The sequence below is a fragment of the Gymnoscopelus microlampas genome (genome assembly GCF_963454915.1).
Source record: "Gymnoscopelus microlampas genome assembly, chromosome: 23".
NCBI lineage: Eukaryota > Metazoa > Chordata > Actinopteri > Myctophiformes > Myctophidae > Gymnoscopelus > Gymnoscopelus microlampas.
In genome coordinates, this window is record NC_139960.1 from 17,820,192 (window position 1) to 17,844,541 (window position 24,350).

Here is a 24,350-nt window from a genome sequence, read left to right on the forward strand (position 1 = left end):
GGAGGGGGAACTTGGGGAATCCATCACAGATGATATTTGGAATCAAGCTCAGATTCGAGTGAATGGCAGTACCTCGTGTGCTCGGCTTAGCTTGACACAACTGAAAGTCTTACACTGCTCTCACTATAGCAACGCCAAACTGTCTAGAATATACCCTACTGTGGATGATAGCTGTGACAAAATGTGTCAATGTCATTCATCCCCAGCAAATTTAATCCATGTGTTTTGGTTTTGCTTGTCCTCAACTGGAGAGTTATTGGGTTAACATTAACATTAACTTGGCCCTGTAACTGCTATCTTTGGGGTGCTGCCCAAAGAACTGACTTATAATGGTATTGCTTTTCTAACACTGCTGGCACGGAGGGAAATCCTCCTAGAGTGGAAATCTCCATTTGCCCCTAAACCAGATCTTTGGCTTAAGGATGTAATGTTACGCCCTCCATTGATTTGGAGACCCAGAAAAAAAGGCATGAGTGAAACAAGTATGTTTTTTCTATAACTGCCCTACTACTACTACTACTACCGATGCTTTTGATCTTCCAAATGACATATTGTGCACATAATATAAACCATCACCCAACTGTACCACACAAATAAAGACCACACACACTGAGAATATTAGATTGTGTATTTTCATATATATGTACAGATTTTCACTGAACCACCTCAGATAACATCACCTTAAAACACACATTACAAGGTTCATAGAGTCCACACTACACATTATATGACAGCAGTAGTATACAAACGACCAGAACTCTTGTATAAGAATAGGTTTTATGCTTTGGAGTCTGACCAGGATGTATGATGCATGAAATGATTAAATGAAATTCTGTGATATGAATATATTCTCAGATATTAAGTGGGACGCTCACAGCAGAGGGAAAACTGCATTCATCCAATAAGAAATTACTTTGAGGTCTTGCTTGACCAATGGGGGAAAAAAAAAGAGTAGAAATGAAAGGGTGGGCCTTTAACCACTTAAACCCTATATTTTATACAATGTTCCCCAGGGGTCTATACTAGGCCCCCAACATTTCTCCCCTCTATACAAAAAAATCTCTTCGCCAAAAATAGCAGATCTACTGTACGCAATGCATCACCAGCTTATAGATCTGCTATGTTTTACTGAATGTTCTCCCCAGGATAGGGACGCTTAGGTTCTAGTGGTTTATAATTTACGAGACAATGCCATGCAGGCCAAGTGCAGAACCTAGGTGACGTTATTGAATACAGAAAAATTCCCTCCAGTCCAAAGCAGCGAGATACTTCAGCAGGTTAACAGATATCCCCATCGGTATTACAGGACAAATACAGGATGCATCTTAACCCCTGTGTGTCTCGTACTGCAAAAACTGCCGATTTGCTATCTAAGAAAAAAAAAATACTTTTCGTAAGATAATGACAAGCGCAAAATTGGGAAGCCAGGTTTAAAGAGGTAAAAACACACTATTCAAATAAATGTCCAGATTGATTTTACCGTGTTGCAAATCTTACCAACCCATACACTGATTTACTAGGTCAGTGCAACTGAAGAAAAAAAAAAAGAAAAAAACAGAAGGCCACTGGAGCCAATCAAATCACACCCCACGTTGCCCTTGCCCAGCCATAAAGATTATTGCACGCCACTCTAAGGCCTCTGTCACTATCACAAGAACATTAAAAAAAATACCAAGGCCCGCACAGAGCACTGCTTTTTAAATAACTTCATAGTATATCAACAGCACAGGTCCCCCATAAGCTGAAAAGTGCTCAACTCAAAATATATATAAGACTGCCAGTTTCTTCCTTGTATACATCATTTGATGATACACTGAATGATCCATAAAAAAAGGTTTGCATTATCATAGCAAGTCAAGTGATGAGTGAGATGAATTCATAAACATTGGTCATCGAGTCATTAATAATAATCAGTGGAAAAGATCGATCATTCTATTTTCTGTGGTCAGTTCAGTAACATGCAACAAAAAGACAACTTCAGGACATGAAATGCTCCATGAGGGGGAGAAACATAAAAATTAGACACTAGTTTTGTATTTGTAAAACCTTGCCGTAGAAAAGCAAAATATGTTGCCATATAAGGCACAACAGCTTAATGCCTCATAATATACTTGGTCGTATGTGTTGCTCACCGGAAATAGGCAATCTACGTGTAAGTGTTTTGGTGAGCAATACGTCATACGACAAAGTATATATATATATCGTCTCTGTCGGGTGGAAACCAAAACTGTTACTTTTCAGGATTCAAATTAAAAAGTAGCAGATCTGCAAGCTCAAAACGCGGCGCGATGCGGATCTGATACTTTTAAGTGACGCTGTGGTATGATCAAGTAGTAGGGCATTAACTTACGAAAAAACACAAAAAGTTAAAATATAAATAGAAAGAGGTTTCTGCCCGACAGCAACGATATTTATCAGGTTTAAGGTCTAAGCAGTGTGTATGGTCCTAGATCTCCAGCCGTGCTTCAGAAGGTCACGAGGAGACAGACACTGCCGTCAGACCGACTTCATACATCCAACTACAGTACCATTACATCAACATCCTGTATTCCTGTAATGGATACAGTACGTCCCTGTAGCCAGATGTGAAATGGCTGTGATACCTCCCCCTTCACAGAGAAAACAGACATAACAAACAGACACAGTATTTCGAAGTGACCGGCGACTTCATTGACCAGTCAATTACAAACAAAAACTCTGTCTTTCACAAAGCAACCTCAAAAAGTTTGTCACTTGAAAGGAATGCAGGCCTCGTGTTCACAGAACTCGCTCCTTGATGAGTGCGACGTGGTGGTGACTGGTGAGTAGTCTCGCATGAGTCGCCAAACAAATAGATGAATATCTACCGTCTATCAAACGATTTGATGGATATCCAACATATCTAACGATTAGATGGATATCTAACATCTATCTAACAATTAGATAGATAGCTAATGTCTGGGGGCACAACTATTGAAAAGTTGTTCGCCCCATTTTAAAAGAAATGTTCAAAACAATTTCTAAATTATTTAAAAGCCAATCTACAAGCGCACAACATGTTGAGCTTGTATATTTGCGAATTTGAAAAATGTTGATTTGATTAAAGTTTCTATTTGAGAACCTTTAACTAATAAGCAAAACATGTAATGTAAATTTAACACAAATATATTTTTGATAGAATAAAACATTACACATAAACTGAACTTTATTTCAAGCACTATTCAAAAATATTCAAAAATAGCTGATCTACAAGCCCACAATGCATCACATTGTGACACGTTGTGAGCTTGTAGATTGGATAATTTGGGAAAATAATATATATTTTGAAAATGTTTGCCCCTAATGCCATGCCAAAAATAGGGGCACCAGATTGAAAGTGGTTAAAATTCAGGACACACGGCTGCATAATTGCCGATACCGATGTTGTAAAAAAATCAAGTAATGTCAAATAATGACTGATATATCAGCTGGACTCTAGCTACGGCTACAGTACCACCCACTGCACTGTCCTCACCCCAGAGGTTTCAGCTCTTCCTAAATCACATGAAGCTGACCCGCAGACACACAGGCCTTTCAAAGTATCGAAGCAGTCCCAACCGGCTGAAATGAGAGCAACCGTTAACCACCTAAGCCCAATTTATACTTCGTCGTACAACGGTGTCATGTGGCAAAAATGTCTTCAAATTCATTCGACATTTAATGACATGCCTAAAGTTGGGACGCTAGGTTGAAAGTGGTTAAAAAAGGTCACTCTAGGGCTGTCCCCGACTAAATCAATTATTAGTCGACTAATGGTCATAGGAATTTGTTGATCCAATTAATAAATTGGTAAAACTGTGGTTACCACATACAATCATGCAGATTCACCAGCCTTTTCAGTTTGGTGATGTTGAGCAATTAACTATTTCAGAATGGCTGCTGGCTATTTAAAGTTAGAGACTGGAAGAATTAAAGGGTTATCTGGGTGTGCATGGGGGGGGGGGGGAATTAAAATAAAAACAAATAATCAACGAACAAAGTGTTGGTCGACTAAGACCAAACAGACTGATTAATCGATTAATGGACAATGAGGGGACAGCCCGAGAGAATTTCCAGGATAAAATGTCACTGGAATTAACCTCAACGCTTGATGTATGCACACCCCCAAATGTTTCTCATAGATCTGTAACAGTAGAAAGAGTAGGAAAGGCCAGCATCGTTAAGAACACAGTATAGAGTAAGAACCTCCAACTCCACTAATTTTTAGTAGGTTGAGTTGGGGGGTATTAGGGGCAAGTTGCGAGTGCGAGTTAACAGGCCAACGGGTGCAAATGCTTTGAAAGTGAGATTCAGATCAGAAAAGATCAAAAATACATACAGCAACGCCCTATTGACGATTGATTATTTTCTTTTCACCACATTCACTGTCTTTTTCTGTACGAATTCAAGGCTCTTCTCTAAAGTAGTTAAAAGAATATCTTTTGAATCCTGTCGCTTTAGTTAAATTATTATATATATATTTTTTTAGCCAAATAAGTCTTTGAGATCATTGTTGACAGACGCGCTCTGTTTAATCCCGCCTGGGTTCACACCAGGGGTCGGAGCGGGCTGTGAAAAGTTCTGTGGACTAAAAAAAGGATTGGCCTGCATCCCAAACCCACTGGGCACCCCCCCTCCCATGTTTAACGGTGCAGTCTGATTGGTCTGGGCTGACCCATACTGATTGAGCCAAGGGGTGGCGGCTCCCGGGGCCGGCTTGGGGCCCATTTGGTTGAGGCTGACTTTGGACTTGTTGCCGCTGAAAAGATTGTCCAAGGCCGACATGTTGGGGGCCTTGTTGGTCTGTCCCGGGGGCCCTTGGCTCTGGCTGAGGGCAGTGAAGTTCGGGGTGCTGGTGGCGGTGGCCATGCCCCCGTAGAGGCCGGGGCCCGGGGGGCGCATGCCCATTCCCATGGCCCCCGCCTGGAAGCCCATGGTTGAGTTGAAGCCGTTAGAGACCTGGGGGGCCATGGAGCCGGCCATGGGGGTGGAGCTGGGGAAGGTGCTGCCCTGGACGGGCGGCGGTCGAGGTGCGTTGGCCAATGAGAGGCTGTTTAGAGACGTCATGTTGTTGAGAAGACTGCTGGTCAGATCCTTAGCCTGGCACACAAAACAAGGAACATGGACAGTCAGGTGACATGAACTTGTGTGACGTACTGTACTGTATATAATCGAGCGCGGGAATGTTTTCTTAGTCCCATTCCTGCCCTGTTTAATTTCTGACGTTATCTGCTTGTGGATCTACTATTTTCTATACTTTTGTGAACGCTGTAGTATGACAAGTAAGACGCGCGAACGCTGGAAGCGAACGCAGCTCGAAAATATTGTGTGTGTGTGTGTGTGTGAGTGTGTGTTTTGACTGTAGCTGCACTCTGGCGCACTCTGTTGGCCGCACCCAGGCAGTGCACTGCACACAGACACACACAAGCCGAGCAGAGTTCCATAGTAGGCTCCACTTGGGCGGCCTCCTTCCGCGTTCGCAATCAAGTAGGGCATTCATTTACGAAAAAACAAAAAGTTAGAATATGGAGATAAGAGGTTTCTTCAAGACAGTGACGATATACACGTGTGTGTGTGTGTGTGTGTGTGTGTGTGTGTGTGTGTGTGTGTGTGTGTGTGTGTGTGTGTGTGTGTGTGTGTGTGTGTGTGTTGTGTTACCTGTGTGGTGCTGGTTGCTGGTTTGACCGACTGGGGGTTCAAAGGTTGCTGGTTCCTCAGTTTAGCTGCCTGCTCCTGTTCCTTGGCCAGACGCTGCTTCTCCTCCAGAGTCAGAGACATCTGGACAGACAGAAGACACACAGCAGGACAGACGGATCTAGCAAAACCTTTTATGTTTTAAAAGTAAAGTTAAAATGATCTAGCTGGATTCTATATATAGAACGCGAAACCTCATTGTGCACGCTTTGCTTCCTCTTCCTCTATGACATGCCAAGCTCATTGCTGTGATCTTTATCTACTCTTGAAAACAATGTCCTAATGTTAAGTGATATGCTTTGCAATTATTCGTTGTATAAACACGTTTAGGTGAGTGAGAGAGGTGCGTGTGGTCAGAAAGACAGATTCAATCTGAATCTGCATTCACATGTTGGCTTTATTTGCTTCTGAACAATCCCAGTTGCAATGTCAATCACACTTACAGTACATGTAAAGCAAAACACGCCATTAATTCAACCTTTTCCTCATACAAGTCCATTGGTGTCATCTTGTCTTCTGCCCTAATATTTGGGCAGCTCCAGAGGCAGTGAACTAATGTTCCTGTTTCTAGGCCACATTTAATACATGAATCAGGATGCTGTTCCTCTATGGGTTTTCATTTTGAATGACCTTGTTTGTTTTAGCTTTTTTTCAACTATATGTATTCGTTTCATTTGTCTTTTTTCATTTTTATAGATATACCGAACTTATTTTGATCTACTTTTCTTTCTTTTCTTGTATTTATACATCTCCCCAATTAAGCCATTGAGCTGTTTAGCAAACCCCCTTTTTTGGCCTCTTGGGTGCATTCTTAACCACTTTAAAACCCTAAACTGTATTCTGCCCTGCCAAGGCAGAGTGCAGTAACTACGAAAACAAAAATCACTGAAAAATGGGTTTAAAAGTGATTCAACTGGTCAGCCAAATGAGATATCGGCATATAAGTTATATTACACCAATTGTACATCTGTTCTTGAGGTAATTGTTTATCCCCCAACATCACAAAGGCTAATTTGACCTTTGGGATACCCAAATAAGTCGGTGTGTCCAAAAACGTAGTTACTGCTCTTTGGCTTGGCAGGGCAGTATAGGTTACTCCTTTTTCCCCTCAAAATCAATTCTCTTCGCCAAAAATAGCCGATCTACAAGCTCACACTTCGTGAGCTTGTAGATCGTCTATTTTCGCTGAATGTTTGCCCCAGAATAGGGATGCATGCAAGTTCATGTGGCTCCAAGTATTTACATTATTGTTTTGTTGTAAATTTGTGCAAATAAAGAAATAAACAAGAAGTTGCCATACTCTATTTGGTTGGGAGGCTGGTGCTGACGATCCATTCTCTTTCCCATTAACTCCTGTGCTGCCAAAGATATCGTCAATCTGAAAGCAGAGAGAGGCCGTCAGTCTGGCACAGTGATGTCATAGAGCTCATCTATTCTTCTGAGCACTGGAAGCACCTTATCCTGTATGCCTAGGTCTGTCACATCACATTTGACTTGACAATTAATTGTCTTGCGATTAACAATTGAATTGTGCTTTTAATTGGAAAAAATCTGTTTCCTTTTAGGCTTTGTAAACAAAAAATGCACAGGGCAGAAATAACATAATACAATTACAGAATGACCTGTACCAATATTATAAATAAATAATGTACTATGGCTAAAACAGTCCATATACTGTATTTAATAATACAACAATTGTAATTCTAAAATAGCAAAAATGGCCAATCTACAAGCTCGCAACGCATCACAATGTGACGCGGTGTGAACTTGCTATTTCTGCTATTTTCTTTTATCTTTAAATATTTATTCACATTTCAGATGAATGGAAAAAGATTCTGATGCTTATGTCAAATAATCGCAATTCGGTGATTATGTAATAATTGTGATAGGCATATTTATGCCTCGCGTTCACACACATTCAAACACACCGACAGCAGAGGGGGGAGGAGTTGGAGGTTCAGCGTCTTGCTCAAGGACACTTCAACACAATGCCAGGAGGAGCTCGGGTCCAATAGGGTCGCCCTTCCAATCCCCACACTACCTCTCTAGCCAATGCCAGCCAGGTGAAATCTAACAGTTATAACAGTCACAACCTATTTCTCTGAGGGAATTGACCTCTTACCTGATTTCCTGGACTGGGGGTCCTCTTGTTCTCCTCTGACTGGTTCCCTTGGTTGGAGATGTTCATGCTCCTATTGAGGAAGGGAACAAGCAATTCCATATTATTGAATGGATCCAAACTATGGTATATGAGCAGCCATTTATACACAGATCATAATTTGTGACACAGCTGTCACGCAATTACACACTAATTTGTATGACAGATGCATTGCCACACCATTATCTCAAACGGCCAATAATGATGGGGATATTGTACAGTGTTGATGATGGTTCGAGGACTAAAACATCCACGCCTTGTGTCTCTTTTTATGTCACTTTCAATTTGTAATGAAAATAACATATTTTTGCATCCAACAAGCCTCAATGTTATTTGTGGACTTTAATGCCGGCCTCTCGCACCTGGCTTTAACTTTGGTAAGCCTTGGGTTTAGAGCGCAAACCATTCTACTTTATTGATATTGTACATTATGAATGAACACACAAACCTCTGCTGTTCCTGCATGGCGTGCAACTGCTCCAGCTTGGTCTTGTGTTCGGCCTCCATACGACTCAGCATGTCCCTGATCACCACCATGAACGCGTTGAACTGAAAAAAAAACAGCAATCACTTCAATCCATCTAATTGATCAATCCATGGTTCCGACGAAAGAAAGACAGTGGGTGATATGGGAAATTATTATGAACCAGGAGGGCTGGAAAAATCATGTTTAATTGTCTAGTTGATGTTCACCACATTAGACCACATGTTAACAGGAAGTAAAACTAGAACTGTTATTTTCAGCTGGTGGTATCAGACGTGGTCATTATTTTTGTCATGTTAATAGACAACAAAATGAAAGGTAAATATTGACATATTGCCCAGCCCTAGAGATAAGTGTGTGTGTGTGTGTGTGTGTGTGTGTGTGTGTGTGTGTGTGTGTGTGTGTGCGCGAGTACCTGATTAAGGTTGAGGTTGTTGTCTATACTCAGAGAGACGAGGTGCGGCAGGGTTTTAGAGGCGAGGTTTTCTTTGGGTATGCCCAGTTTCTTGTGGGTGAACGTGCACTTGTAGATCCCTGGGTACATTTAATCAACCAAACACCAATGTTAATAGATCATTCATATCCGTCTCAATCACTGAGGTTAGTAAAGGGAAAACAACAGCACTGTCATTTTTGGCTTTGACAATTTTCACCTTCAATCCTCCTGTCATTCTACTGTGTTCAAAAATCTGACATAACACTTCCCTGTACGTTCTGTGCCTCGAGAAAATCTTCACAACCAGGCGTGTGAAGTCTTGTCTCCGGTGGGTGTTATGTCAGATGCTCAACACGTCCTCCTCACAACAGTAAGTTAAAAGTCAGGTAAATAATTAGCACAGTCGGTTCTTTTCTTACCCAGGATGCCCATGAGCACAGCTGGTTCTCTAGAGGGGATCTGTTGTAAGAAGGGCAGGATCTCGTCGATGACATACCACTTGTCTAGGTACTCCAGAATCTTCCCCAGACACACCAGGGAGTTCACCCGCACCTGTACACGCACATACGCACACAGAGGTCAGAATGTCCACGGCTTACAGCTGCACCACTAACTTTCCAGTCAAAGAGTCAGTCAAACAGTGGTATATGGTTCACAGGAAAGCAAAAGAGGCAGGTGAGTATAAAGAGGGGTGTGTGTGTGTGTGTGTGTGTGTGTGTGTGTGTGTGTGTGTGTGTGTGTGTGAGTGAATGTGTGTGTGATGTGGGTGAATATAATGCACACTGTAAAGCACTTTGGGGAAAGGTGCTGAATAAATGCTTTTGTACGATTTAGAGAGGGAAGAAGGACTAAGAGAAAGGTGGGTAGAGAGGAACTGTATGTATGTTGTCAACGTTCATCCTGCTGTCCCTATAATGGGCAAATCATTATAGGAGCAAGTTTTCAAAATGGTTCAAATGTTGCATTAGGCTTTCACCCGTTTTCCAAATTGCACATTGTACATGTCAATGACATGCACGTTAAGCTAGCTAAGGTCAACAGGCTAGCAAGCTAAATACATAATGTCAACAGACTGGCTGCAAGCGGGCGCAAGTCTCTTTCACCCAGCCAAAGGCAGCGTAGCCAGTGAGAACGATGGGGGCCTACGCAGCATACGCGCCAGTGTGACGGCACTTACAGTACTTCCTGTTGGGGGCAGAGGTGTTTGACTGACCTCCAACCCTCGGCTGGAAAAGAGCAGAGAAAGAAGGGATGAAAGAATAAACTGAAGCTGGATGGATAGAAAGAGGCACTGACTGCTAGCGAGGTGGTCTGGAGGCAGGCTGATTTGATGCGCGGGATGAGGGCGTTCTTCATGGAGGGATACTCGATCAGGTTGGCAAACGTCGGGATGATGTTCAGACACAGCTCCTGGCAGGGCACAGGAAATGATGCGGTTACATATGACATCACTGTGGCACTGTAACAGTGCGGGTGATTTTAAATTGCAGCATTATTTCTTTCTGAGACAGAAAAATGTGTATTGCTCCAAGACTCAAAATACACACAGATGAATTACAAAACTGAGTTAGCTGCGTACTACAAAATACTCAAGGTATTATTTGAACATATTATGTTCAAAATGACCATTTTCACATGGTGGCCATTTGGCTCTTACACCCCTCAAGTATGATGTAAGAGGTCAACATACAGTACTGTATTCACAACAAGACTACTTCCCCAGCAACGTATATACAATATAGTCTTGTTATATGAAGATACAGAAAAATCTCTTTTTTTGTTTTGAAAGCACCTCAAATATCCACAAATGTATCATGACATAAAATCCCAGAGGATGGCACTTACAAGCATTATAAAAGCACACATTTACAACTGGTCCTCGATGGAAGAGGACCACTTATTAAACAATATCCTATTGGTTTGTTTTCTGAGTGCCAGGTCAGTTCTGCCCTTGACCTAGAGGTACTTTTGCAATGTCCTCACTAACAGCTAAGGGCATGGTTAGGATTGAAGAACCCTAATTCAGCCCACTTCCTGCCTCTACCTGAATCTGTATGGAGGGAGCTTCCAGAGCTCTGTAGACCATGGGCAGGACACTGTTCTTGATCTCTTCTGGTGGTGTTTTGGTCAACAGTAAGTCCATCTTCTGCAGGAAGATCAGCAGGATCTGGAACAGCGTGGTTGGGGCACAGTAATGAGTGGCATTAAAATAACAATGAGAGGTGAACGTGAAAGACACATGAGTTCAATATTCTTATGGAGAGTAAAGTAGTGAGAAAGTAGTGAGCGTTGAAACAAGTGGTTTTAGTAACTAATTCCTAAAGGTTATATACATAATACATCAGTGTTCAGTTTGACAGCAAATTCTGATTTAGTCTTAGTCTTTTGAATAACACACCATTTAGTTTTAGTCCTATTTTAGTATTCTGAAATGGTTTAGTCTTAAGTCTAGTCGATGAAATATCAAAATCTTAGTCTTTTAGTCCAGTGGTTTTCAACCTGTTTCATGCCAAGGACCCCTAAATTGATATAAATTTGGCCGCGGACCCCCATCTGAAAATGTTTTGTGCAAGGGACCCCCAGAAGCAAAGATTAGAGTTAAAAATGTTCGCTTTAAAAAATATATATAACGGCATTCAAAGATATGCACACTTTTTCAAGTTTTTTCAAAAATAGCAGATCTACAAGCTCATAGTGCGGCACTTGGTGCCGCACTATGAGCTTGTATATCTGCTATTTTTGAATAGCCAAAGCTAAGTGGTTAAAATGATTGTGATGCTATGTTAACTCATTTCGCTGGGGACCCCCTGGTACTCCCTCAAGGAGTACCACTGGTGGTCCCCGGACCACTGGTTGAAAACCACTGTTTTAGTCAACAAAATTAACACTGTAATACATGCTACTGGACAATCCTCTAAGCAGAGACCACTCACCATATTGCTAGCCTGAGAGGGCATGAAGAGAAAAGTAGAGAGAAAGACAACGGTTGACATACAGTAACCACATATAGCATGCTGCCTGCATACAGTAAGTTTACAATGAACCATGCAATTCATAGTGTTCTCATCATGACATGTTTGCAAGGGCCACAGCTCATTGGCCATGGACCGCCAAGATCTGCCTGCGATGGAATACTATGAATAGTGTTACAGTTTGTAGTATGTAAAACTAGAAGTGAGTGAGTCATGGGTTCACCTCGTAAACATTTCCTTGTAGGGTTTTAAATGTATACAGAAAATAGTCTGTGGTCAACATACAGTAAGAGAGTTTCATGTACGGTTACACACAATAAATTACACCCGTGAATATCGAAAAACATGAATGAATTTTGAAGCTGTAACTTTCATTTATCACTCAAAAAGAGTGATCCAGCTTCGATCCCAAGTGGAAAATTGTGCCAACAGTCACAAACTTCCCTCAAGGCATTCCTGAGATATTGTGTTCTCACGGTTGAGACGGACGGACGGATAACCCGGAAACATAATGCCTCCGGCCGGGGGTGTGTCGCTAGTGGTGAAATTTGCAGCAAGAACCCATGGCACCATTAACTTCTGGGTTAGCCTACAAAAAGACTAATGATGTCAAACACACCACAACCACATGCCACAAGGACAAACAATATCATGCAAAAGAACACACACAGTTTTCAACTTTGTTGAATATTTAATTCCATTATTAGATTAGAATTGTGTAAACTCGTGCACAAACTAGTATCTAGTATCAATCAAACTTTATTTACAGTAAGTGTCTTTCTTCAGAGATGACGAGAAAAAGCTACCTGCACAGGTTCCTGCTGTTTGAAGACCGGTGTGAGGTCAGGCATGATGAGGCGGACATACTCGTCTTTTGTGCACTCCTCTGCGATCAGCAACACGTTGGGCAAGACGAAGGGAACCATGTCTGGGTTGACGAACTCCGAGGTCAACGCCGGCAAGATACGATACACCACCACTCTCTGAGGAAAACAAATCTTTTATTGCCTGACGTCTATAATTTTTTGTATACTGTTGTCGGTGGGGTATTTTTTTATTTTGTCTTGTGAAGAACTTTGTAGCCAATGTTTTGATAAATGTTATATAAATACATTTGAAATGAATTCTGGGAAAAGCTATGGCTTGAGTGTGAATTTGAATAACTCTAATGATTGATAGTTAAACTGTTGAACCAAACATATTAATGGAAATGTCTCGAATGCCCTCACAGGGCACAGCTGTCCTCTTAAACCTCGGCATTGTTCACCATTTCTTATAGAGAGTAAGTCACTAAGTCGTGGCTACCTTGGGGAGTTTAGGCAGGACTTTGGGCAGGCCTTTGTAGAACTGGGATTTCTGCAAGTTGTCCCTCTGGAACAGGGAGTCAAAGTACTGCAGGGTCACAGCGCCCACGTCGTCAAAGAAGGGGATCTGCATTACACACAGCAAAAGAATTTGCAATTATGAAATATCTGAGATCATTATGGTTTGAAGATTGAACATGTGTTATATTTCTAGTTTGACCACTTCAAATACCCTTTAATCTTAAAATGACTAATAACGAAAATAGGCCATCTACTAGCTTACAATGTGTCACAGCACGACACATTGTAAACTTGTAGATAGTCTATTTTCGGTGTGTGACATCCTTCCATAGAAGACATGCTGACTTCTATGGAATTCAAATGACTGAAATCAGTCAGGGCGACTGCGAACTTTAATCCATGACAATAGTCAACATCATAGTGTGTGAGAGTGCATGCATGCGTGCGTGCGTGTAGTAAGATTCAGACCTTGGTCATTTGATCAGCATCAGGGCGGACTGTGGGCGTGACACTGAGCAGCATCTTAACGTGTTCTCGCACCTCCTCTGGAAGCTTTTTCAGCATGGCTGGATTCATACAACTCAACTGTAGATGAGACAGACAGGGATAAATATACCAGCATTAGTGTTATCTTTTGTGTTGGAATTCCCATAGGCATATTTTTAGATCGCCTCATATAAGAACTGTGTTCCAGAAATAAACAAACTCACCCTGCCGATTTCACTCATGTTGATATGAAGCATCAACTGACGGTGAAAAAGTACTACTTTTTTTTTAAATACAGTACAGTATATGACACGATCTCTAACATTTGCCAATGGGAATTTCAATTAAAAAAATAACACCATGACCCATGGGTAGTGGGAGTGAGGTCAGAACTTACTCTATACCGTAAGATTATAACAAAGAGGAAGTCAGAGTAACCAATGAGGATTGTGTTTATTGCCAGGTTATGTTTGAATGAGGATTGTGTTTGTTGCCAGGTTATGTTTGTACATACGAGGAATTTGTCTCAGCGTGGTTGGTGTATTACAGTAAATGACATTCACAAATTATTTACAAATATTTTCTCAAAATAAAAAGATAAGTTAAAGACAGAAACTAGAAGGTAAATATATGATATGGAATACACACTAGACTAGAGACTGATATAACAGCATGGCAGATACAAATATATATATATTGCACATGTTATAAGTGTTCACAAAGGATAGTAGCATATTGTCTCTGTCAAGTGGAAACCTAAGAGGTTTCTGCCCGACAGCGTCGATATACATTCATGTGTGTGCGTGCATGGTTACATTCCCAGCATGTCAGTGAGTGGCAGTGGGCTTGTTTATGAACCTCACTGCCTCAGGGCAAAAATAGTTAAAAATGTGTGATCCACTTGCAGGAAGGCCTGTCGCAATGATTACATAATCGCCTGATCGAAATTTTTGAGCGGAGTGTGTTTGTACGTCCGTATGTACTGTATGAGCATGGCAACAACAGCTGCAGCTGATTGCCACACAAAGATGCAACCAGTTAATACTAATTAAACACAAACAGGAGACAGTGCAACACATGCGCCACTTAAAAACATGCACACACAAACACAGGCTGGCTCAGCACACGTGCGCGCACACACACACACCTAAAATGACCGATCTACAATTGAGTAAAAGTACTGAGTACTTAAAAGTAACTAAAGTGACAAAAATAACTGCAGTGGGTAAAACGTAATCAAAGAGAGTAAAAACACTGAAGTTGTTAAAATGTGTAAGAATAAAAAAGTGATTAAAGTCAGAAAAAGTAACTACTTCAATTACAGGCTTTAATGTCACTAAACTGAGTACAAATACTAAAAAGTAACAATTTGGAGTAAAAATACGTAAAAGTGATTTAAGTATAACTACTTAAAAGTTCAAATTATTCAAAATACTTCAGAGTAGCACTGCCTGAATACCAGCACCCACACATCAAATAGAGTAGTACTGCCTGAATACCGTTGGGTGACCTACCTTCAAGTGGCGCTCTTGAGCAGCCTTGAAATGAATGGACAGGGATTTAACATTGTTCCACTAGTTCATATATAGCTTAATGAAATTAACTCAAAGGCACCACTCACTTTACACTGGGTGTGATTTGTTTAGATAATCTTAATTATTTCATCAGAATCGTTTCCACTCATCGGTTTAAAAAAACAGCTGTTGAAAAGTAGCAAAATGCAACGCGTTGTGAGCTTGCTGATAGGCTATTTCCGCAATATTTTATAAGTATACATTATTTTTAAGTAAATGGCCTGCTTTGGCCAATAAGGGCAAGTACATTATTTCGTTTGATTATTGGTAACGGTCATTGATTTTGCACACGACATCTGGCACTGATCGGTCCAGTGGTTTGCGAGATTAGCCACGGACACACAGACAGACCCTCTTCTAGACACCGCTCGGCCCCCTCGCAGCAGCCACGTGGTAAACGAAGCCAATGCAAATACACGTCCTAATACTTTCCTCTTCTTCATCCCTTCATCCCTCTCTCACCTGGTCCAGCTGCCGACTGAAGCTCTTGAAGATGTCATGCTTGTTGACCTGGATGACGGGCTTGCCCTCGTTGAAGACGGCGTGCATGATGACGCCCAGCGAGTACATGTCGGAGGCGTTGTCACAGCTGACGGACAGGATGTACTCGGGGGCCAGGTACTCGGGGTTGGGCAGGCACAGCGGGGGGAGGTTGGGTTCCCACTCCTTGCATGTGTACTTAGGCTGAGGGAGGGGGAGGTGAGACAGGTTTGTGAGGGTAGAGGCGCCATAAAGCCTGAGTAACTCCTTGGTCGTGCATCGAAAATAGCCGATCTACAAGCTCACAACGTTGTGAGAGACTTTTTTCGGTGCACGAGACCGACGGGCAACCAAATATCAGGCTTAATACAGGCCACAGGTCAAGACGATGAATGCTTTGCTGACGATACAAATTTCCCACAAAATTAGCGATAACTGGCTGTTCTCAAACAACAGGCATTTTATAACAGACGCCTGGTGAATTCATACATGTTCTGAAAAAAAAGAAAAACATTTCACCAAGAGTTAAAGCTACAACCCGCCAGCCTCTCATGCTGGATAGAGGTACTGTAATTGCAACCATGATAACTTCAATAAAGATGGTGGCAGCTAGTGTCCTTTCCGGTAGGTGCACTAGGTCAAATAAAAGTGCCCACATTGTCAACCAGTACAATAGGTGTCCTACCTCACACCAGTAGGGAGATGAACCTCCAACCACTGCAGATGTGCTTGTTATATTGTATTTATATAATCTACCACACAGATTGGTTAGAGGAATATTTTTTTATTCATTCAATAAGTCCCAGATTTAGCTTTAAAGTCAATTCCACATATCAGCTGTGGCATCAATGAAAATAACAGCGCTCATGGATTGTCCGCCAGTCACTTCTAATAAGTTGGCATGGGCAGCATACTGAACTGAGTACACATTTCCACACTACGCCTTCATCAGCGATAGCATAATGCTGATGAAGGCGTTTTTCTATAGTTTTTCTAGACTGTGCACTATTTTAATAAGTTGGGAGTTGTGCTAGCGTTGCTCTCCTATCACTTTTTTTTAATGGCCACACTAAAATAAAAGCCTCTTTTTGATATGCACCGTCTTCAGTCTGGTGGTGAAAACACCATAACAAGAAGATGTACGTTTAGTGCTCTTTTCCCCACCCATAACACACACCTCGGCATCTGAGGGGTTGATGGAGGAGATACTGAAGTCGAAGCCCATGATCTTCCACGACCCACTCTTGTTGAGGATGACGTTCTCCGGACACAGGTTCCCATGGACCATCTTCACCCCGCTGTGGAGGAACGAGAGGCCCTCCGAGATCTGAGGTGGGGAGGAAGAGGATGTCAATCAAACAGCAAGAGGGTGAAACAAGTAACACGGGAACATTTTTATGCTAGCCACATGTAAAAGAAAAAGATTGACCATACCACACTGTTTGACATGTGGCTTCTTTGTCACCTTTACTTTGATAAGATTTCATTCCTTTCTTTATATCTTTGTCTGTTATTGAGATATATCAGCCTATTCATGTTTCTTTATATGTACCAATGAATATGTTTTCAGAGATAAAACAAGATATTTTCTTAAAAATACCTCACCTCATCCCGTTCAGAGTGGCTCACAGACGCTCCTCTGGGCAATCCGTGTCCTTAATCCACCCCATAAAATTCTAGATCTCTTTGTTCTCCAGTACATGTTTTACAAAGTCTCTTGTGACCATAAAGTAAGCTCTGCCTGAGAACACGGGGCTGTTGAGTGGTGATGGTGGGGGGGAATAAGCTGTTCACAGACTGAGTCTGACACACACATACGGATGTATGGACAGGGGCGAAAAAAACATAAGACTCCAGCCTTTGGCTGTCTAAATAGTTTTAAGGAATGACGTATCAAAGGATCCAAAGGCTGTCTTCTTCACCACAACAAAGTGACAACCAGGTAGGGATGGGACGATAATAACTATTATCGTTTATCGCGATAAAAAACGCTCACAATAATCGTGTCGTGGAGATTTTAGATTGTGAAATAGTCCTCCATCATACACTAGGATGAATTAGCTTTTGTTGAGCTGCAAATTCAGTACAACTTCCAAAAATAGCAGATCTACAAGCTCACAACGCGTTGCGTTGCAACGCGTTGTGAGCTTTTAGATCGGCTATTTTTGGCAAACATTCCCACCCCAATAGGCCTACTGGGGGTTCAAGTGGTTAAAAAAGCATTTTGAGTTTTAAGCATATTTTGAGTATCACGATAATATCGTTAATCGCAATTAATTTTGCCACAATAATCGTGACATGTCATTTTCATATGTCCCATCCCTACAACCAAGTGATGACAAAAGTGCCAGCCTTTTTGAAACAAAGTATAAAGCTTGGGCGACACACAATTAATTCTATGATCCTAGCATCAAGGAAAACAGTCACAAGAACAAAGGTGTCCTGTTGTGACAGCCGACTACAAATATAGACACAGTTATACACATTCACAGAAGATAAAACATCGCCCCAGAAGAGCTTTGTCAGGAATTCACATCTCAACACAGACATAGAAGGTGGGGCCTGGAATTGGGCAGGCTCAACTGGCTCAACTGAATACCTCCATGTTGGCTATGTAGCGCTGAAACCCAAATGCCCAGAATCAGGCTGCTGCCATGATTAATGTCTGTGTGTTAGGGTTTAATTAAATACAGTAATCTATGTAGGCAGTATTTGCTTAATTATCTACACACATGGCTCAGAAAGGAATCAAACTGGAGATGTTGCAACCATATGGTCGGCACACTAAACATTCACCCATGGGTGTGCCCCCTTAAGTGTTTTAGGAGTTTCTTAAGAACCTCTTTTCTTCACATGAATACTGAGAGGCTGACCAGAACAACCAGTCTTCTTTTGTTAACCACTACTGCCCACATTCACTGCAGCAACTGGGAATCATGTGTCTAGTTCTGGAATACTGTCCGTCTGTTTACCCGATAGGTTGTCTGTCTGTCTGTCTGTCTGTCTGTCTGTCTATTTGTCTATCTGTCGACACAATTGCCGACTGTCTGTCTACATGCCCACCTATCTGTCAGTCTCTCTGTTTACCTGTCTGTATACTCTCACCTGCAGTAGACCGTATTTGGTCTCCACATCGTAGAGTTTGTATTCCTTGATGTCGGTAGGAACGGGGCTGGGCAGGTTGTCCCACTGGCCCAGTACATTGGACAGACTGGCAAACACGGGCTCTGTGCAAAACGCCAGGCAGTCCCTGAGGTGACAGCAGAGAAATAATGCATCAGTTTTATCTTGTTGAGTCATCCTTGTTGCAAAGAATCCATTAACAGGACAAGCACGATCTGAACAGGAAGACACTTATTATTAATCGCAATAGATTTCTCAATATTGTGAATTGTGATACACAATTTTGTTGTCTAAATTAGCACTAAGCAAGTCAAAGTTCCGAAAGACTTGAGAATGGCGGATGGAAATGGCAACATCAAAAACTAAATTTGACATACAGATATCGTGATTTTTATTGATATAAAAAGAATGCCTTCTAGTTATCGTGATATTTTATTTTATTTTTTTCACTTCAGTCCCGTTTAAAAGAGGTCGCACAGCTTGCAGGCACGATGCTTTTTATTTTTTTTAAGAAGCCAACGTTTCGACAAAGTCTTCAAGGCTTTGGTTCATCTCAGCCCTGACCTACATATATTTAAAGTTAGAACATAATGTGCAGCGTGAAAGTGAGCTTAAGACATAATGAGAGAAAGCGAGGAAGAGAAAGAGTAGGAGAGAGAGTCAGTCTGAGCCTTATTCTGCTTCCAGGAACCATGTATTATTCAGTGTCTTTTGATCAGGACATGGCTTCTGTACACACATGCACAGACACATGCACATAATATCTGTCTCCCACACACACACAGATAGCAAAGTCATGCCACTTTTTCAAATTAAGCCAGTGCGTGCGTGCGTGCGTGCGTGCGTGCGTGCTCACCGCGACTCTTCCAGAGGATGCTGAACTGTGAGCAGTCGGGGATGTCTCAATCTGGTTAGCTGTTGCACCCCTTTTTTCAGTGAGTCAATGATCTGGTCCTTGTCAAACTTCTGGTACTTATCTATCATCTTCTTATCAAAAACAAACACTGCCACTTCCTTGAGAGACAATAGCAAAACAGCAAAATGGTCAGACTAGCTTTTTCCAAGTCCAACAACATGTGTTCCTCCATTTAACCCATTCTGTTGTTATACACGCTTGAAGTACAATACATTCACTGCCTGCAATGCTGATACAAACTGTGTTGCATGTGTATGTGAACATAAATAAAACTAGAAAAAGTGCTCCTCGGAGCACAAGTCTCCGCCAGCAGACTTGTGTTGGGAATGTTGGGAATGTTCTAATTCTTATGTTCTAATTCTTACAAAAAATAGAACATGTTACTGTGTCATAGTAACATGACACAAGTGTCCTATCCGTCTGTATAGTCCTACCCATCCTGTCTGTATAAGTGTCCTATCCGTGTCCTATCCGTCCTGTCTGTATAAGTGTCCTATCCGTCCTGTCTGTATAAGTGTCCTATCCGTCCTGTCTGTATAAGTGTCCTATCCGTCCTGTCTATGTAAGTGTCCTATCCGTCCTGTCTGTGTAAGTGTCCTATCCAATTGTTACAGTATCCGCCATTTCTCAGCCATTTAGTGATTATTCCTGTCTTACCTCACTTTGAAAGAGGCAAAGACTCTTTCAAAGTGACACATGTATTTATAGCCCGTTATATGTCACTAGCCAATCAGATCACACTATTTCACCGTATTGTCAAGTGTCACGTGAGGCTCGACCAATGTTTGCTTGGCTGACGGAAAGTGAAAACAAACTCTCCTGGCGGAGACAACAACACCTTGAACTATGAATCAAACACATACATACATACACACACACACACACACACACCTGTTTGGTAGATTTCTTACTGCCGTTGTATATCCTCCAGCACAGGCCGGGCCCCCCGCTGGCGATGTGGCGGCCCACCTCAAACTCCCGCGTCACCGGGTTGCCCATGACAGCGCTGGTGACGTCAGCGGTCACCTTGGTGACGGTGCTCTTCAGCTTGTTCAGCATGGACTCCATGTTTGAGCCTGACAGAGAAAACATGGACCATTTCAACACAGGAAATCCGTGTATTAACCCATTTAGACATTATTGTTACACCAATACGTTGTTATACCTTTCAAGCTGGGAACGCACCCGTGTCATTTTAGTTGTTGCTGTATGTCGTTGTTGTCGGGCAGAAACCTCTTATCTCCATTGTGTAACTTTTTGTGTTTTTTCGTAAATGAATGCCCTACTTGATCATACTACAGCGTCACACAAAAGCATCCACAAGCTCAGATGTGCTACATTTGCCATTTTTGGACATATGAGGTTTCCACCCGAAAGAGACGATATAGCGACATAATTATTTTATGTTTTTTTCACGTAAAAGGATTTAGAAGGCGTTTTTAGAATCGGCCTCAGGTCTAAATGGGTCAAGTTTTGTCTCACAAAACACATCACTATGCACTCCACTGCAGTGAATATCAATTGCATTGTTTAGCCTACTGTCATTTTGAAAACATAAGCCACATTGTGATATCAGTGTCTAAAAATATCCATATGATTATTTTGATATTGATTTCAGACATATTGCCCAGGCCAACCACATAGGCCGGGAGCCAACCCTGCAGTTTTCTACAATAGTGAATCATGCATGCATGATTGGTGGACCAGTCACGTCAAAGTGCATGTCAGAATGTAATATGTAATGCCAGTAGACAAACTACATCAAACTGGTATTACACACTCTTTATGATGACAGGAGCTACAACCTGTGCGGGGACAGACTGGTAGTGCAGCACTGAAGCAAACCAAATCTACTAGTCTAGTCTCACATACAAACATCCCTTTGTTCAACATGGTTACTTCATTAGAGGCCAGGAAAGTCAATACTCAACGACACTCCCTCTTTCTTTACATCCTCAATCAGGTAACTTAGGGGGGAAAAAAACACCCAAGAAAAAACCCTCACAGAGGAAAAGAAAGGAAGAAACCTTGTGAAGGACCACAAAAGAGGGGATAGCCTTCTAGGGCAGACGGGCGTGCAATAGGTGCTGTGTGATCCATTTCAAATCCAAACCACAGCCATTCACTAGATCTGTGTTTATCATATTATTATTTCAAAAAGGGTAGAGCCCGCACACCAAGGCAGGTAAAAGGTACTTCTTTATTACAAAAAGGCTGACAACGTTTCGATCCGCTGTGGATCTTCTTCAGTTCATTATGTTGGTGTGTGGGCTCTTTTGAACTGAAGCCTCTTTAGCCCAGCACCCACAGTCGATGTAAGAATAGCTAAGTTTCCTTATCATATTATTATCATCATCATCATCAGGCTGACTCAAACAGCACTCAACATCCAGGGCTAGACTTAGTAAACTGGATCCGAGTAGGCTCTGTACTACTTGTACCACTGTACCACTTTTTTCCATCTCCACCAAATCTATTTGCCAAAAATAGCCTAGAATCAACAAGCTCACAACGCATTGGTGAGCTTGTAGATCTGCTATTTTTGGCTAATGTTCCCCCCAGAGTATGGATGCTGGGGTTAATTCTCCTTTCACACCACATCAGCGCTGTTAATGCTGAGCCACTACCAAGCCAACAGCTATAAAGAAATGTGTGAGGAGTCAGGACTGGAGCCAAGTGGACCTTAAACGGAGGAGGAGAGAGGAAAGCAATAGATAACCAAGACAGACTTTAACAGTGGCTGTCAGGCGTGTCAGCTCAATGACCGCTTTTTGTCATCGTCTGTACATCCTCCCGGCTCAAGATTTCAAGATTGTGAAATCGTGTTGTGAAATAAGCCTCAAAGTATTAAACTGCATTGCACTACTGTACTGACATCGTTCCTCTTGACTATGCTCATCATGTTGGGCTGGCTTGGGGCTGTTTTCAAGTAGTCGACACACCTTCAGTGCCTAATGTTACTTTCAAAATGGTAGAACATCTCAAAATTATTTCTGCCTGGGTCGTACTACTGCACTGGGGACTGTCTTCTTCAATTGACAACAGCTATGAACACGTAAACAAAAGTTATATCAGTGTCAGTGACACTCTAACGTCTTGCCATACAGATCAAACTGATTCATGTGCATTTTTAAATGACGTGAATTCAGTGGATATGGGTTGGTGACGTGCGTTACCGCTATTTCCTACCGGTCAGCTGAACAATGTCAATGTGAGGTGATGTTCAAGGACTAATATACCAGACTTTTTGACAAGCGAGTCCTAGGCTCTGTCACTCCTCAAAATGTAATTATTGAGATAAACATTTTATGATCGTTATGGTAGTCTGATGCCTCTCAAGATAATAGCTTAAACATCACAAGATCATACAAAATGTAGTTCTCACTTAGATTGTGTAATGTAAGTGAGCATAGTGCCCATAAATAACAACGATGTGTATGTATACAGTATGCATTGGACTGGGGGTGGTGGTGATGGAGACTGGGGTTTTGGATATATATATCTTATCATAATATGGCATAAAGTGTTGCCTTTTCCTGGGTTTAAAGGCTCATTACAGTTAAGTGAAGTACTGAACTTATATCTGACTGTTCTAGCTGTTCTATTCAGGTGTCTTTAACAACTTAGTTATATTAGGCAACGCTTATTTATTAAAAACGAGCACTGTGTAAATGATGTGAAAGCCCCAATAGTCATCCCCACAATAATTGATAGAAGATATTTGAAATTCCGTGTGTGCGCGCGCGCGTGTGTGCGTGTGTGTGTGTGTGTGTGTGTGTGTGTGTGTGTGTGTGTGTGTGTGTGTGTGTGTGTGTGTGTGTGATGTCTGGTTGAGTCATATGTTGTGTACGCACCAGCATAAACACACAACAAGAAAACACATGTAGTAAACAACAATGAGGATGATGTCTTGATGGCTCTAGAATGTCACCATGTTATACTGCTGTCAAACCACAACACTTCACCGTTTTATGAACACAACAACACTATGTGGCTATTAGCTAGCTTTAGCTTTAGCTAAACGAGCTAACGATACAGCTGCTAAACAAAAGTCTTCCAGTTACAGGTCTGTGTTTGTTTATCCGCCACAATGTCCAATGCAACAGCTCCGCCATGCTCACCCTCCCTGATGTCCAACGAAAGCCTCGGTGTTGTCTTGTTGTCTCCCAACAGGACAGAGTCACATCGAGTGTTACAGCTGTCAGTGGGAGCTGTGGAACACAGCCTCCATGTCTCTAAGCCGATATACCACTTAGCTTAGCATGCTAACCACTGCCAGCCAAACGAACCAACCAACCAACCAACCAACCAACATAGAGCCAACCAACCAGCCAGGCTACACTTCCGGGAATGTGTCAAATATCGTTGGTCTAAGATTCGCGAGATTGTCAAGATTTTCTTTTATCCCTTTAAATCATATTAACCCTAGTATCCCTATCTTAAATCCCTATCTTAGACATGGCATTATAAGTGAAATGTTACCCCAAAAAACATTTTTTCATGATTATTTTTTTCTATTGATTGACTTTAACAGTTTTTTTTGTTTTTTTTAAGCACAGAGGTACAGATTTTGAGATTTATACAAGGATGCTAAAAGGTTGAAACCATACTGTATGGTTGAAACCCAAGAAAGCACTATGGCTTGTTTCCATTGGGGTCCTGTGTATTCAATTCAACAAATTGTTTGAGCCAAATCCTTCACAAA

At 41.8% G+C, this 24,350-nt stretch overlaps 1 protein-coding gene across 2 annotated transcripts; it reads right to left on the minus strand.

Moving 5' to 3' along the window:
* Positions 1-610: 610 nt before the first annotated feature.
* scyl2 (SCY1 like pseudokinase 2) lies at positions 611-23,931 on the minus strand. Of its 2 annotated transcripts, none has more exons than XM_084050333.1 (18): positions 23,767-23,931; positions 20,537-20,721; positions 19,586-19,743; positions 18,712-18,856; positions 16,784-16,933; positions 15,589-15,810; positions 13,535-13,651; positions 13,047-13,172; positions 12,548-12,724; positions 10,814-10,936; positions 10,066-10,179; positions 9,189-9,321; positions 8,749-8,867; positions 8,298-8,398; positions 7,814-7,880; positions 6,992-7,069; positions 5,656-5,775; positions 611-5,097 (listed from the first exon to the last, which is right to left on the minus strand). In XM_084050333.1, exons 2-18 carry the CDS (start codon positions 20,711-20,713, stop codon positions 4,483-4,485), a joined length of 2,742 nt encoding a protein of 913 aa, XP_083906459.1. In that variant the 5' UTR covers positions 20,714-20,721; positions 23,767-23,931; the 3' UTR covers positions 611-4,482. The 2 variants fall into 2 exon arrangements, with proteins under 2 accessions (XP_083906459.1, XP_083906458.1); XM_084050332.1 differs by having other exon boundaries at positions 7,814-7,883.
* Between the last annotated feature and the right edge of the window lie 419 nt (positions 23,932-24,350).